At 37.4% G+C, this 16,377-nt stretch overlaps 1 protein-coding gene across 1 annotated transcript in view; it reads right to left on the minus strand.

Moving 5' to 3' along the window:
• Nucleotides 1-15,641: 15,641 nt before the first annotated feature.
• The window catches only part of LOC147905661 (NADP-dependent malic enzyme-like), a 157,216-nt gene continuing 156,480 nt past the window's right edge, over nt 15,642-16,377 (minus strand). The window contains exons 17-19 of the mRNA XM_087373929.1: nt 16,202-16,292; nt 15,965-16,093; nt 15,642-15,849 (exon numbers count right to left, since the gene is read on the minus strand). Coding sequence (XP_087230055.1) covers nt 15,761-15,849; nt 15,965-16,093; nt 16,202-16,292 — 309 coding nt within the window. The 3' untranslated portion in view covers nt 15,642-15,760. The remainder of the gene's footprint in view (nt 15,850-15,964; nt 16,094-16,201; nt 16,293-16,377) is intronic.

A 16,377-nucleotide genomic window follows, 5' to 3' on the forward strand; every position in this document is an offset into this window, starting at 1 on the left:
GATTACTACTTTGAAGAATCTTCCTCAACCCTCATTAGAAGGCATCCTTAGTGCCTTAGCCTTTAATTATGTGCACATGGCACCATATCTCAACACCTCCCCTTGGTGCCATGATCCATTGGCTACCGGAAGGTGGTCAGATGTGAGTTACAAATCCATCACCTCCCCTTAGTTCATACCTTGCTACTTAAGGTGGTCAAGTGTGGTTTTTACATGCCAATACCTCCTTTGAGTGCTTACATGGCTACTTGCAGGTGGTTTGGTTTGATTACAAGAATATAGGCTAAAGGTGGCAAGGTTTTTGCTTCTCAATACATGTAGTCGATGCCGTTCTCTTCTTTGCTTGACATAGCTTGGTACATGATGCTTTGTTCTTCCTGTGTCTTTAATGCTTTTATATGTGGATGCCATGTTTTGTGAGATGGTCATCTCACGCACTTGTGCTTTCCGGCATGCTTTTTGCATTCATGCATTGCTTTTCCATTTTGTTGCAAAGGTCTTACCATGAGCTTCGTTTTGCTTCAATGGCAGTGCCTAATTGCATACAATGATTCTGACTTGACAGGCACATAGAGCTCAAAAAGGAGATCACCTTTCCTTTTTGGAGCGTGTGCAAATTCTTCTTGGATTGGAAGTTACGGCTTGTCGAAGTTTTATGAAGAAGAGGCCATTTGATGAAGTGGCATATGGATTTACATGCTGCATGTAGGCCTATGCTTACAAAGGGACTGTGCTTGGGTGGCACTTTTGACTATGTATGCTGATGTGGCATTTAGTTAACCCTAACCCTGGTTGTTGTGGGTTCACTTAATCATTGACCAAGTTAAGGTCAAACTTAACCATGGCTATAGTGGTTGACTTGACCAGAGTTGAGTCTTATCTTCCACATGGCAAAACTTTGACTAATGTCATATTTAACTTAACCACTGTTAACTTTTAATTACCCTATCTACCACATGTCATTTTATAAGGTCTGAGACCTTGGTGTGGGAAGGCCTACAGCACAGCGGCGATGGTGTGGCGCTCTTCTCCTGCAATGGAACACCGATGATGATGATGATGGCTTGCACAGCTCAGATGAGGATATTCAAATAGCTTACCACTTCCTAGAATACCATATAACATAACTAAGGGTCATAATTGATTCTGGACTGCTTACCTCGATTAGAGTCACACATAAAAAATGAAGGAATAAGGCATTTAAACTAATCTTGATGGAAAACCTTACCTTGCAAAAATGATTTTGACGACAACACTCCTGTTCCAACATTATCAGGGTGCACATTCTTCTTGGCACATTTTCTCAGAGGAGTTTTCATTCTGCACAAAGGAGGAAGGTGTGCTTAGACAAATGAGTATGTGAAGAGAGAGAGAGAGAGAGAGAGAGAGAGAGTTGATCTTCTTGGTCGTTTTGCAAGAGAGGGCATCTAGAGGCAGTTCTGCTTGCTGAGTGCTTTAGCTGGCTTTCATTGAGAGAAGGCTCAAGCTATGAACGTTGCGTGCTCATAGACGGAGCCGCTGCAGATTCAGGCATCAGGCCGTTCAGTGTTTGACTCTATTGGCTTGGGAAATCATCAAAAGGAATCTCGTGAATTACTATAGAATGTGAGCGATTTTTCGATGGACTTCCATCGCATATTGCCGAGACAGCGAGTGTTGAATTATTGGGCATGTAAGTCCTTCAAATGGGCGAGCTAGCTGTGTGCACATGACGGACTATTCCAACCAACTTGGTGTGTTGTGATCATCTCTCGGGGGCTGCATTACTTAGAAACCCTATGTATCACGTGCGTTCAAGGGGTATTTAAAAAACCCTTAACTAAAATTTTCCCCCCAATAAAAACACCCCTCTTTACTTATGAACTAAGTGATTTTTTTATAAAGTTGAATTTAAAAACCCCTCCTGTTATTGTAAACGTGTTAAAATTTTCCAAAAAGTTTAATTAAAATGCCCCTCCATGGTACACTGAAATTTTATGAGGTGAACCCCCAAAGGATCATCTGTGGAGTAGCCAATGTTGTGGAGATCTTGGTGTTGTAGTGCTGAAGCTGTTGACACTGGGAGACAATATAGCCTTGCTTGGTCGTTGATGTTGTGTCTGTGTTGCTCACAGTCGAGGGAAATTTGGAGCCACCAGGTACCTTGGAGCCTGAAGCACAAACATCCAAATCGTGCTACCATGCCTCGTATCAAGGCAACATGGTTGCAAAAAAACAAGCCGCAGTTTTGGGTGTGAATTCATGCCAGTCCATGATTCATTAGACTGAACCAGAGTTGGACTCGAAGATGGTGCTGTGGCTGCCTCTACTTGTTGAGTCGGCTTGTGGATTTCCATTGATGAACTGTTGTTCGAGGTGCGTTGTGTTGCTACTGTCGTATGTGCTTGTGTGACAGACATTTTCTTGCTAAGCATCCTTGGCTATGGCTCTTGTTGAGCCTTTGTTCTTTTGTTTGCTCTGTTGTGTGCCGTAGATAGAGCTGCTACTGCTTGTGTTTTTTGTAGATGCACTATCTTGTGATGCTTGACGTAGAAGCTTTATTGCTATCTACAGTTGCCTAGTTGAGTTTCTATCTATCATAAGTTGTTGTGCTATAGTAGCCCATAGAAATCCATTTGAGTCGGCCTTAGTAATAGGCATTACAGATTTGTTAGGCACCTAGGTTGAAGTTGCATAGCTCCTTTCCTTTGTCGCTGTCGTGCGAGTAGTTGCATAAGAGATGCTTCAAACAGCACATATTGCCTATGTCAAATGTTGTTGTATGTTGGCCGTCTGACGATTGGAGGTTGCTAGGCACTAATGGTCACTTGAGTAATCTGTCAAGGTTGAAGGATCCCCTCAAAGGATATTGATTATCTCCCTATCTCTCTCTTTCACACTCTCAAACTCTCTAAGAAGAAGTGTGGGCAGAAACAGAAATCTCTAATGAATCGAAATGCACGATAGAGATTTCTCTAGGTAGAAGAGAACTCTCAATCTAAAACTCAAGCTAATCTTGGAGAAAAAATGATCTCCTAAGGCATGCCTACAACTAATCTAAGAGACTAGACCTAAGCTCTAATACCATGTCAAAACATGCATGCCTCAGGATCTATGGAGCGCTCTAAGGTGGATGGAACTTATGTGGAAACATGATGAAGAGAGTGCTCATGACATGTACCTCAAGTCAATTAGGTTCCAAGATAGATTAGCTTGGACTCATAAATAGAATCTTGAGTGAATGTGCATTTTCTCCATTCAACTAGACATGATAGGCTTTTTATATAGAGAGAGCCTTTAGAATAGTCAACACTTGTGGGATCCTCTGATCCACACCTCTCCTTGTGGATGTCCTCGATCCACATCCTTACATCATGTAGTCCACATCCTAGGGTGGCTACTTTAATACATTCCTATACCATACCTTAGCCTCTAATTATGTGCACATGGCACCATATCTCAACATATAGAACCTCCTATGTAGAATTCGCTAGTGGAAGAAGCATTTATTTTCTATGTAATGAGGTACCTCCTACTATAGTGCATGTTGATGCAGTGTTGGCGATCAAGTTCCAAATGTTGTAAGTAAAGTACACGGTTGAAGGCCATAGAACAGTCTATTGTGTCCCCATGGATGTGCATAAAGCAATCGTGGCAAACATTTTGCTATGAGATCTGCATGATAGTGAAGAGAACTATATGGAAATCCAACTTGGGCATCAACTACTTTCATTTTAGTACTTCTTTAGTTTTGATTAACTACTTTTTTCTTGTTGAATAAAAAGATTTTATCATATGTGCATTTGCTTTGAAAAGAGGCTATTTTATTTTACTAAATCAAAAAGAGATAATCATATCTACATCTCCCTTGAAATGAGAGTAGCATGACCCATCTATGACAAGGTTCAAGAACTATAACTATAAGCAAGGTAAGGTGGATTGTCCTTGACACTGCTTTGTTAGTGAATTTAAGTCACTTTATTTATTGCACCAACATGATCATAACAAAATGTAGTTTTTCCTTGTGTGGATCGACACATTTAAAATTAAATGGTATGTAAAATTAAATTTATGGCTTTTAGAGGTGATTTTTAGATTATTCATGTAAACATTTTTTAGTTTATCACATTTGCTATGACAATATAGTATTCCATAGTACTTTATTAATGAGCTTTAGGTTTGGTAGTACATGTGCCTATTTCACATAATATCATGAAATTGTTTAATTTTAACTTTCTTTAGATCCTATATTTTACCTGATGCATCTTTATAGGGTTTGTATTGTCAAAACAAGGTGTGAGAGCTTGAGAAAGATGAATCCAAAATGATTTGGTATTTGTGCTTTAAAATTGTCGTAAAAAGGTCTAGACAAACATACATGTCTTCTTATGGAAAACTAGTATTTAAAGGTTTTGGATCTAATCTTTGCATCATGAACACATTTGATGATGGAAGAGCATGATAACATGCAAGCTACATTCAATTTGGACTGTATTAACTAGGACATAAGTCTTATAAAAGCCTCTAATATTGCTTGAAAGTATTTGTATTCACCCTGTCCTACCTACACTACAAGGTATTGGTCCATTTTTGACACAAGTACTGATGAAAATTCACGAGGGATTCACTAGTAGTAATAAGGAGACATCACTTGCGTGCAATAAATATATGAAAATTTCCCTTATCTACCCCCTATTTATGGGACCTTACCTTATAAAATGTACCTTCCCTCCCTTATATAACCCCCCTCCCTTACACTCATGTGGTACCATATGATAAACCCTAGTGGACCCCCCTAGTGGAAATTACACCTTTTTGGGGGTGCAAAGCATCAAAAAATCATCGATATATGTGTAGGTAGATTTGCTTCAGGATTATTGTTAGCATATACTGACATTGGTAAGCATTGGTATACACCAACACTTGTAAAGCATCGGTATATACCGACACTTCCCCCCAACTATTGTATGTATAATAAAACATAAAAGTTACAACATGCCATCTGATGTGGGAATGTGCAAAATTGCTTAAAACTCTTAAATCATCATGTCTTATTAAAAATTTTCCCTTTTCAAGAGGGTAGTATAAATTTTGAAGATGAGATGGAAAATGACAAAATAGCCAAAGATATGCTAAATACAAAATAGAAAAACTACTCCTCCAAACTACTAGACTCATCCCCGCCTCTTCTTGATCCTTCGGCCTCTCCTCGTCTACCAGATGCCTCAACCTCCACCTCTGCCTAATCCCCCTCTCCTCTCCGTTCCTTGGGTCTCCACCTGCAAGCTCCTCCTCCTCTATGTTGCGTGGGGTTGCCACATGCTCATCCTAAGAATGAAACAACTTAAAAAATGAGATTACAAGTTAATTGTAAAATCAATGGTATGATCAAACATTCTTGTTGAGAACAATAATGATTGGAGTAGAATTACATGCCAAGCAGCCACCATTGCCCCCTGATGCTCAAGCTCCTGGGAAAATGGCTTTGCCCCTACTTGTCATGCATACTTGTACTCCGTGTTTGTAGGATGACTGTTAATCATGGACCCAAATTAAGAGAGTTAGATGAATTGCCATATATGGGTAATTAAAGAAATAGAACAATTATAAGGGAAATAGAGTTAACACCCATGCCTTGTAGCCTTCCCTTCTACCACTCCCATCGAGAAACCAATGTGAGGAGTGCTAGTCAAGACCACACCTATATCAAACAAGAGCATGCTATGGGGGAACCCATTGGAAGGCCTTATAAAGGAACATCCTGTGAAGTGGACTTGAGTACTACATTACGCGAGACATTGACTAAGGATCAGCGACAATGAGTAGTGTTATTTGCTATTGGAAGAGAACATTGGGGGAGGAGAAATAAAAATTGATGTCAAGCTTAGAAATGGCTATTGCAGGTGAGTCAAAAGTCACAAAACACGTCGACTGTATTAAACACATAGCCAACTAGGTTCATACCAAACTAAAAAATGCCAGTAGCACCATGCAAGATGAATTGTTAGAAATTTGGAAAAGTTGGAAGCAAAGCTAGGATGTGCCACAAATTCTTTTGATTACTTTAGTACTTTATTTTAGTACCCCAACACTTTTTTTTTAGTACCACAACACTTTTGTTTTGGTACTTCTTTAGTGTTGACTTAGTGTTGATTTGGTACTTTTTTCTTGCGATAAAAAGAGAGGTATTTTATAACTAAATAAAAAAGAGGGCTATTTTATTATTAAATAAAAAGAGTTCATCATATGTACATCTCCTTTGAAAGGAGCAAAACAAAACTTAATGAGCCAAGTTAGCCACAATAGTAGTAACCATGAAAGGACCAAAGTAATATCTAGGGTGATAGTAACCAGAGGGAAGCCTAAGAATGTAGAGCTTTTGAGGCGAGTGCAACCAAAATAAGTAAACCATGTACTAGAGAAGTCTTCTTCCTTCTCTCCATCCCAAGAGGGGGGCAAAATAGCATGCAAATCCAACAACAAATTTTAAATTTTTTTTGTAATATCTAAATGCTCGTCGGTAACAAGAGTAATGCCCATCTTGAGGTTATCTCTAATCTTATCAATAAGGGAATTTGTTGCTTTGATATAATATTTATGCATCAACTAATTAACAATTTGCTCAGATGCATCAACCAATTTACCTTTAAAGAGAAATGACATTCTTTGAAACCATATCAACCACCGTGATTGCCCCCTAAGTAGCATTAACTATGCAATCCTACATATTTCTCTTGTACTAAGCTCAAAAATTACCGTAGAGGCAAACACAATGCTTCTAGTTGCAAAAATAGAACAAGTGGGAGATCTCAAAACTCTACCTAAACATGCATTAATACGAATAGAAGGAATACTATCTGGTAGGCCTACCTCATCTCTTCCATCAGATTGAGCACCTGGTCCAACGGAGGAACATCCCTTCGTGGCCTTGGAATCGAACCACATTCACATGCCAGGTAGAAGCGTATGGCTAGCAGAGGGACCTGCTGATGAGGAAGACTTCTGCATGACATTCTCTTCTATGCTACAAAGGCATGCCAATCCATTGCTTTGGAGTTTGCCTACGATATGCATATATTTCAATAACTATCTAGGTGCCATTCCAAAGACTCTGAGTTCCAGAGGGCTGGGGGAGGAATTTCCACCCAAAACTTTATTAAACTAATAAGAAGTCTAGCTCTTTTTCAACATCTTCAGCCTATCTTTCAATAAGATGGATAAGCTCATGTGGGAGGACTCTTCAAATGGTCCTTTTGAATTGGCCCAATGCATGTGTTTCAAGTCTACTTCGAGAACTGAAGTTCCATGCCACTATGGCACTAGTCATTTTAAGTCACATGTCACTTATACTAGCAACAATTCCAGCTTGAGAAGTTAGAACCTATTACCCCACCAATCACATCACCTTTCTCCATATTTGCCAATAGAACAAGGAGGCATCCTTTTCATGATCAGGTATTTTATTGATTTAGTACTCATTTAGTATCATTCGCTTTGCTCTTTGGGAAGAGATATCTACTTGGAGGCCCCCTAATAGCTCTCTCTTCTCTTCTATGAAGGCAAGCCTTGCATGAAGTCCATCCGTTTGGAGTTTGCCTGCCATGCATGCATCTTTGCAATCACTACCCAAGTGCAATTTTGTTTTCCTTTACAATCCAAAGACTTTGAGTTCCCAAGAATTGGGAAGATGTTTCTACCCAAGTCTTTGTTGTTTATAGATTGCATGCCATTGTTCATTTTGCATCTAACATCACTTGCATAATACAACAAATCCAGCACAAGAACATATCGCCTCATCAATCACATCACCATTCTTCATCATGCATATAATTGATTATTGGAGTGCCTTTCTTGCTATTAGAATGAGGAGCCATCCTTTCCATGATCCTATGTATAAATTTCTACTAATTTAGTATGAATTTATCATTGATTTGGTACTAATATATTACTGCTGATATAGTCTTGATTTAGTATGGATTTAATAACTATTTAGTATGGACATCTAACTCTAATATAGTACTAATCTAGTATGGATTTAAAACTTATTAAGTATTTATATATTAGTACTGATATAGTATTGATTTAATATGGATCTAAGACTGATATAGGCATAACATAGTACTTATTTCCTAACAATTGATTGGTTTTTTAGTAGAATTTTAGTACTTCTTTAGTGTTCACTTAGAATTGATGTAGTACTAGTTACTTAGTAGACCTTTTGCACTTCTTTTGTGTTCATTTAGTATGGATTTAGTACTGTTTAACCTCAAGGGCCATATTGACAAACATTTATATCTAGAAAAGAGCATAGTTTTTATCTTGATTTTTTGTGCAACTGGTTTTGTAGAAGTTTAAAAAATGGTTTTGCACCTCAACTAATTTTGAAGGCCATGATAAGTTTTAAGATGGTTGCATGCAACTTGGACTATTCCTCTTCCTTAGCTGATGAAGTCGCTATACTACCTTAATGGTTCCTCTTTGCACCTTTAAATACAACCAATTGTTTTAGTAGAACTCCCCTCCTTTGCTCTCTTATTTTTTTTGTTTCTTCAGTCCATAGCAGCAAGGCTATTTTGGCTTCTATTTGACAACACTCAGGAACGTGTATAGACGGCATGTGTAGATGAAAACTCCAAACAAACGAGCAGGTCTATAGTGGTATGTAATGTCAAGTAATATATTACTCCAAGATATGGCAAACGAGGCACAATCCTATTAACAGCTAAAGCTTATTGCCCACTTAGAAACAAATACACCACACAATATTTACAACCCTTTTCCAAATCTCTCAACAAAATCTTAACATAATACTTGATACTACAATACTCGTACATAAAGAAGAGAGCAAACTACCAAGCCATTGGATTTAGAATGACAACAAAACTCCAACTAATTATTTGAGCTATAGATGCTTTAAAACCTCTATAGAACTAATAAACTCGTTTGTAGGAAAAGTACTAAGAAAGATAGAAGACAATAAAAGAAGAAAGTGGATCACAATATGGTCAAGGCAACGTCTAGCCTACTCAATTAATGTTGGCCCAAGTCATAGAGGGCTTTGAATTGTAAGAAGATATCCCATTTCAAAAAACATCTATAATTGAAAGCTTACAAAGTTTGATTTTAATTGCATGATAGTAAAATACTCTCTATATAAAGATTATAGGGGTAGATGTGTGTGTGTGTGTGTGTAGAGAGAGAGAGAGAGAGAGAGAGAGAGAGAGAGAGAGGGAGGGAGAGAGGGAGAGAGAGATATATATATATATATTATTAAAGTATTTGGTAGACCGATGGATCTATGAGCATATGATAACTTGATATAATAAGTTGAAAAGGGTGAAGCTAAACAAGCATCATTGCCCATGCTAAACGCTAAGTACTACATGTCAAAACATTATCATCATGATATCAAACCAGATCCAATGTCGAATTTGATCAGATACATTAGTAGGGGCCCCAAAAGGGGAGTGGGATATGATGGTGGGTCCGATGGTGGGTGGGGCTATATTAGCATGAGGTCACAGATAGAATGTTGGCGGCTATCTATTGATGTGGTATGTCATGGCTTCCTAGCGATGGCTTTGCATTTGACAAGGCCTAGAGTAACCCTTGTCGGTTGTGCTCCAATCCTAAACATAGATGGGATGCCCCCAAGCATGATCGATAGAGAAGGAGAGAGCCACCCACAAGGGAGGAGTGTTGCCACCACCAAGCAAGGGAGGGGAGAGAGAGAGGGGGAGGAGAGGGCAGAGAGGGGAGTGTGGAGAAGAGGGGAGAGAGAGACAGAGAGAGAGAGAGAGAGAGAGAGAGAGAGAGAGAGAGAGAGAGGAGGAGGAGGAAAGGCCAAAGAGGGGAGGAGAGGAGAGGGGAGATGGGAGAGGTAACCAACAAGGGGGAGTGGCGAGTAGAACAAGGGGGAGGGTCAAGGGATTAATAGTAGATAGGGGATTGAGATAGGGGGAGGATGGTGTGAGGAGGTAGACCGAGAGGGTCAAGGGATTAATAAATAGGGGGAGGGTTTAATTTAGCTACTAGCTTAGGTTAATTTTCCATTTTTTTCCAAGGTCTTTTAAAATAATGTTAATTTTTCAATTTGTGGGGTGGAGTGGAAACTAATTAATAGGGTATTTAGTTAAAAATGAGTAGGGGCACATATTCTGTAATTCCTTTTATGTCTAGTGCATATTTTGGTAATGACCTTGTATTTAAAGATTGAAAATTATGTTACATATTCTTTTTCCTTTTTTGGGTTCATTTAGAGTTTGCCATCTTGACATAGTATTCAATCTTTTCATCTCATTTTGGACATCTTTATATATTAGAGTGATAATTTTGTAGTGGCTCAAGTAAATATAGATTGATAGTCCTTTAACACGTGAAATAGCTATGTATGCAAGTCTATGTGTATGTATACCTTTGGTGAGAGAGAGAGTTTTTCCATAGTGAGCCTCGTGCTCTATATCCTAATTCTTACAGTAGATGGCTATATTGGAAATTGTTCACGTATTTGAATGCTAGATTTTCATGGGTCTTATTTGCACTCTGAGCTATGAATTTTTGTTCCAGTTAATGATCTATTACTCTTAGAACATATTTCTTTTCTTTTGTGTTTTATAAGATAGTCTCATTGTGTTTGTTCATTTTTGGGTTTCTGTAGAAGAGGTGAAGGATCGTATGTTCTTGTGGTGGTTGATGTAAATAGTTATTGTTAATGTAATCTATTTTTTCTCGTGTATGACTACACTTTCTAAATGAGTTTAAAGCTTTAATGAAGTCATTGTTATTTTGTTTTCTTTTAGTTTATAACATTTTGCTTTGGTTTCCTAGTACATGTTGGCCATGTAGTCCAAGGTGTCCTCAATGGATTTAAACAACCATGTATCTTTTATACGCTTTGCCTGGTAGAAGTCCACACAAGTAATGACATCTTGCAATAATTTCTTTTCAAGGAATGTAGATATAAGTCTGCAAAGTTTAAAGTTCTTCTTCCAAGCAAGGATATAGTTGCATTTCTTGATATGGGGAGGTCAAACTATCAAGTTTCTCTCTTGATAAGGATGTGAGGCTTTTTCTATGTATTGGCAAGTGTAATACAAAATGCATGACAGTACTATTTTTGCTAATATGCTACCTTTTCTGTGTATAAAAGACATAATTTCATCCCCAAGGCAGTCACTCATGTTTTAAACATGTAACTTAGTAGGTTGGTTCATGGAAGGGGAATTTTAAGTTCGGGGCATGTACTGGCCTTTTACGGCAGACAAGAGGGGGACAAAAAAATACTTATCTAATATAACTATGTTATGTACATGTAATGAAGGGACTTTTAGATTCAAAATTAGGACATATATATGTACAAAAGAGGGGTACACAATTAAGCAAGAAAATTTAACATCTTAAATATAAGGGTATTTTAATTGTATGCTTGCTTGCACGTGTTTTATGGTTTTTTTACATATAGTGATTGCCCCCTTTCTTGTTGTTGAAATTGTGTATAGGAGTACCTTTAGCCTATAAAATTCCATGTTCATCTTGGCTCCCTCTACTTTGAAATTTGGTCACAAAAAAATCATCAATGTTTTCTACTATGGATTAATATTTTTGAATTAAAGACAACATATGTTGGAGTTAGTGATTGTAGTATCGTGCACACAAAGGGATCTTCTCTAATTAGTTGTGTTACTAGTTTATATTGTTCACTAGTGATAAAGACCCACAATCCTTTCAAGTATGGAAGGATGAGCAAAGGAGAAAAACAACTAGCTGAGAGAGTTACCGAAAAGTATAAGATCCATTCCAAATTCATATGTGAACACAAAACTTTCATATAGAAGGTTTTCATGATGTGGGTATTTACTAAGCCAATCTCAAACAAATCCTATCCACTAATCAATCACACCAACTCCAAGAACAAGGTTGGACAGACATGCACATGCACCAAACCCATCATCCTCACACCACTCCATACCTCTAAAGCTTTTCAGGCATTACAAAGCCTTAAGGAGCCTCTTTGTTACAATTTATTCATGTGATGGTGTTGAACCCACATCACTTCCTCCCTTCCTAATAATGCCTCATACTTGAGTGTATTTAAACCTTACCCGAAGGAAAAAGATAAGCATATCCATGGAACTCCACAAATAGATTGTATGTTGGATGATTGTTGAAGAAGATTGTGTTCATATCGAGGAAATCAACATGAATCTCCTTGAGAAATGTCATAGAAGATAAACAGTTTCCACAATCTCATAGAAGATTGTGTGCTAAGAGATATGAGAAGATTGTGTGCTAAGAGAGACCATGGTAGTGAAACCCATATAAAAATCATCAAAAAGTTTTGCATAACTTCTTGGTACATCATCTTTGAAGACAAGCTAATGACATTCTTGCCATAACATTTCTTTCTATTGCTACAAGGTATTGAGTTGATGTGTAAATGTACCTTTCATGGACTTCATGGAAGTGTGATACTTGCCATTAGGCATGTTGGATTTCTTTACATCGACCTCATGCTTAGCTTCCTTTTTTTGCAAATGTCAAGGCATAGATATGTTGTAAATTTTCCAATAACAAAGTGTTGACTTCATTTGATTGAGCATACATGAAGTCAAGAATGCTTGAGTCCATAATGGATCACTCGATCTTGTCGCAATCACCAATGTATGATTATAGTGACATAACCAATGAATTAAGTGGCCAATTCTGTGTAGATATATCCATGTGCCTTACAATTGTAGAGGGTCACAAAATTATAGACAGAAGAAGTTGCCAATAATGAGTTGCATATGTAATAATGAGTTGCAAACAAATATGTGAAGTTGAGAATTGTCAAAGAAGTTCCTTGCAAAATCATGGAGGGCACTCAACAGATGTGCCCAATAAAATGCCAACTTAATCACAATGCTTCCTCAAAGGATCTCTGATTTGAATAAATCTAGAAACCACAAACTAAAATGCCAATAATAAGAAATTTAGTCACCAACAATGATGATGGATAATGATGAAGAAATGTAGAGTGACTAGTCATAGCAAGAACATAAATCTTTAGCGCAGTAGAAAATAGTCTACAAGTAAAACATCTCTACTGTCACCATGACACAGGTTCTAGAAGCAAGAAGAAAACTTGGATAGAACTAGCATAACCATAGTGACTTATACCAAAACAATATCCTATGAGCCGTTATAAGAATTGTTGACAAGTCATATGCAACAGATCTACCATGATCACAAGGACAAAAAAGTTTCAAATGTCAACTAAGAGCCTAATGCAATCAATGAATCATGGAAGTTATGGAAAAGTGGGTGCTCTACAAGTGATTAATATTGAGATTAGTAGATCTAGTCCATGTGCATATCTAGGTATAAGTCTTGTGGAACAAATAAACTATTCAGCCAAGATCTGTACCCTTGCCAATAAGAAATTGGGTGGCCAAAGACTTTTTCAAATATGTTGATGCTACTAGCAAATGAAATCATGCTACAACATCCAATAAAAGCTTTGTATAAATGGAGATGTTGCAATTGAAGCAAGCCAATATTGTAGATAGAAATCATGTGCATTCAGTAAATAAAATCTACATGTCGAATGAGAGACCATATAGCCATAAGAAGATTCAATTTCCAGTCTTCAAACAGTCAAATGCATTGGCAGAGAACTCTAAGCCCCTCAAAGACTACTCCGCTACAAAGCACTCATATATTTGTATAAATAGGAGATGGATTCAAAGTACCCCAAACCAAGGTTGCGATCAAGGAGGTGGTGCCCAAGGAGGAGGAGGACCAGGACCAAGATGACCAAGTGCCATCTTTGAAGGCACCTCCAGTAGAGAAGAAGCTCCCTCAAAGGTATTTGAAGACTTTAGAAGACTCATGGGTCACTCAGAGCAGTTCTAGAGTGCAACAATCTCAACCCAATGTGAAACTCCCTCCATGAACTATGCAATGGTGGCTCAGCTAGAGGAGTCCCGATCCTTTGAGGAAGCAAAGAATATCTTAAAGATTCTCTGTAGGTAGAAACGGATGCCATCGAAAAGAAGAACATCTGAGATTTGGTGGACCAACTGCCCAAGCGAAAGGTCAAACGGGTGTATAAACTAAAGTTCAAGTCTGATGGGATCTTGGAGAAACACAAAGTGTGATTGGTTGTGAAAGGTTTCCCACAATCAGAGGGACTTGATTTTGATGAGACCTTTGCCCCCACATCTAGGATGGTGACGATACTGTTATTTCTTTGGTTGCCCATATAGTTTTGAATCACTAAACTCGAGGGTAGCATTGGATTTCTTAATTGTTGTAATGTACTTTAGAACGTGCTTGGAAGGTTCATCAAACATTGTCATTATTTATATTTACCCACATTTTTATCAATTACTAGTGATCACTTTCATTTTTGGGTTTTTTTTGTGGGGTTTTTGTTGGCTCTATGGCAACTCATTTCTTTGCATATGCTCAAAAATATCTTTTTGTGGTTGTTATATTCCAAGAGTCAAATGGCTTATGTCTTCTTTATTTCTTTTAATGTCATGTATATTCTATATAACCATATGTATGGACATTTCTGTTTCAATGTTTTTCTTATATTTTCTCGAATAGTTTCTTATAAAGAAGTTTGTTGATCATTTGTTTAGATTAAATTCCTTATGAAAAATACATGGATAGATTGACATGCATGGATATTGTATAACTAATTCAATTGTCCTTGTTCTCTTTGTTGTGGACAAGCTTTCGGATTTTATATATTTGACGTTTATGTTGTTAGCATGATATATTTATCTTTTAAAAAAGAAGCTGTCTACTAACATTGGGCGAGAAGATAAAGGTGTTGTCTTCTAACAAGCATAAATAGTCTTCAACACATTTTATTTTTGGATACACTATATAGATAAGATTATTCGTCATTTCTAACAAGCATAAATAGCCTTCAACACATTTTATTTTTGGATACATTGTATAGATAAGATTTTTCGTCATTGAATCATGAATTTTGTTACAATACACTATTTTCATGAATGACATATTTAATCCTACCAACAATTGCATGCACTTTTTGTTATGTATGATAAACATGCAAAAACACATTTGTTGTTGGGAAATTTCTCATGAAAAATGTGGTCTATATTAAAATGTATTTTTTACCTTTGCAATTCCATTGTTTATTTTTTAAACAATAATGAACCAAAATGTCTTTGAAAATGCAAAAAAATAGTAAAAGATTTTTCTTACGATTAAAAAAATATATTTAAGCTTTACCTTAGTAGACGTTCTATTAATCCAATCATGAAATGCATGACGACACAATGAAGTAAACTTTGTATACAACAATGCAACAATTTTCTAAGTGGCATGTACCCAGATAGAATGCCAAAAAATGTTTGCCAAGAATCTGCCTTTGACTCTTTGACTAAATACCTCAGACTTCAACAAATGGGTATGAGTTTCCAAGAGGTCAATGAATGGTGTTGCAAACCAAAGCTCTCTTAAAGTCAATTCAACAGATGCTCCATCAATTGAAATAAAACACTGCTTTTGATTTTGGAATTTTTAACGAGAGAACATCTCGTGACAAACTCGTCCTTGTTGTGAAATTTTATTTTATTTGCATGCAGCACGAATAGATTCAGGTAATATTGACAATTGACAATATATCTAAAATCTGCAAGAAATTTCAAGGCGTCTTCACACGTCATTATTTTCCCTCTTCTTTTTCAAGAGGAACTGGTTTGCTCAAGTGCCTTCTTTTTGCATTATCAATTCCAGCTTATACACAATGATAGTTGCACCTTTACCTATACGATCTGTAATTGGGACTGTACATGCAGCTTTCTGCGTAAGATAGTAAGTTAGGAGGCCGAGGAAGTCTGGTTGCAAGTCCTGAAAATGATAACAATATGTTAATTTCATACTCTTTTAATAAAACACCTTTGATACCGAGAATTGATCTCAAACACTGCACAGGGGTGAGATCGGTCTTGTTTTAGACATTTACCTAGCTGGTAGGCTTTATCTGCAACTGCGGCTGCAATGTTGGCTGATATCTTCCTGATGTTTTGGAAGGGTGGATATATAAGACCTTTGGATAAATGCTCCTTGGTAACCTGTGCAGACAAAGCCTCCGCTGTTGTCCGCGATAAAACATGTTAATATTTTACGCCAGAAGCTTCTTAAACGCCCTGCAAATATTCTTACATAGTTCAAAGTCCAGAGCCTGAGACGATGACCTTACCTGCTGCCAAAAGCATGTCATCATGCATCCGGATTGAACCAGAAATGATCACCCCAAGCCCCGTCCCAGGAAAGATATAAGCATTGTTACCCTTTAAGTTGTGCAGCCAAGATAGTAAAACGTCAGGGTTTCTATGGATGAGAGCAAAAGGCATGGTTGCAGGACAGCCAAGACCA

Source organism: Dipteris shenzhenensis, chromosome 1 (genome assembly GCF_047967505.1).
Source record: "Dipteris shenzhenensis isolate YYH24624 ecotype China chromosome 1, Dip_SZ_1.0, whole genome shotgun sequence".
In the NCBI taxonomy this organism is placed as follows: Eukaryota; Viridiplantae; Streptophyta; class Polypodiopsida; order Gleicheniales; family Dipteridaceae; genus Dipteris; species Dipteris shenzhenensis.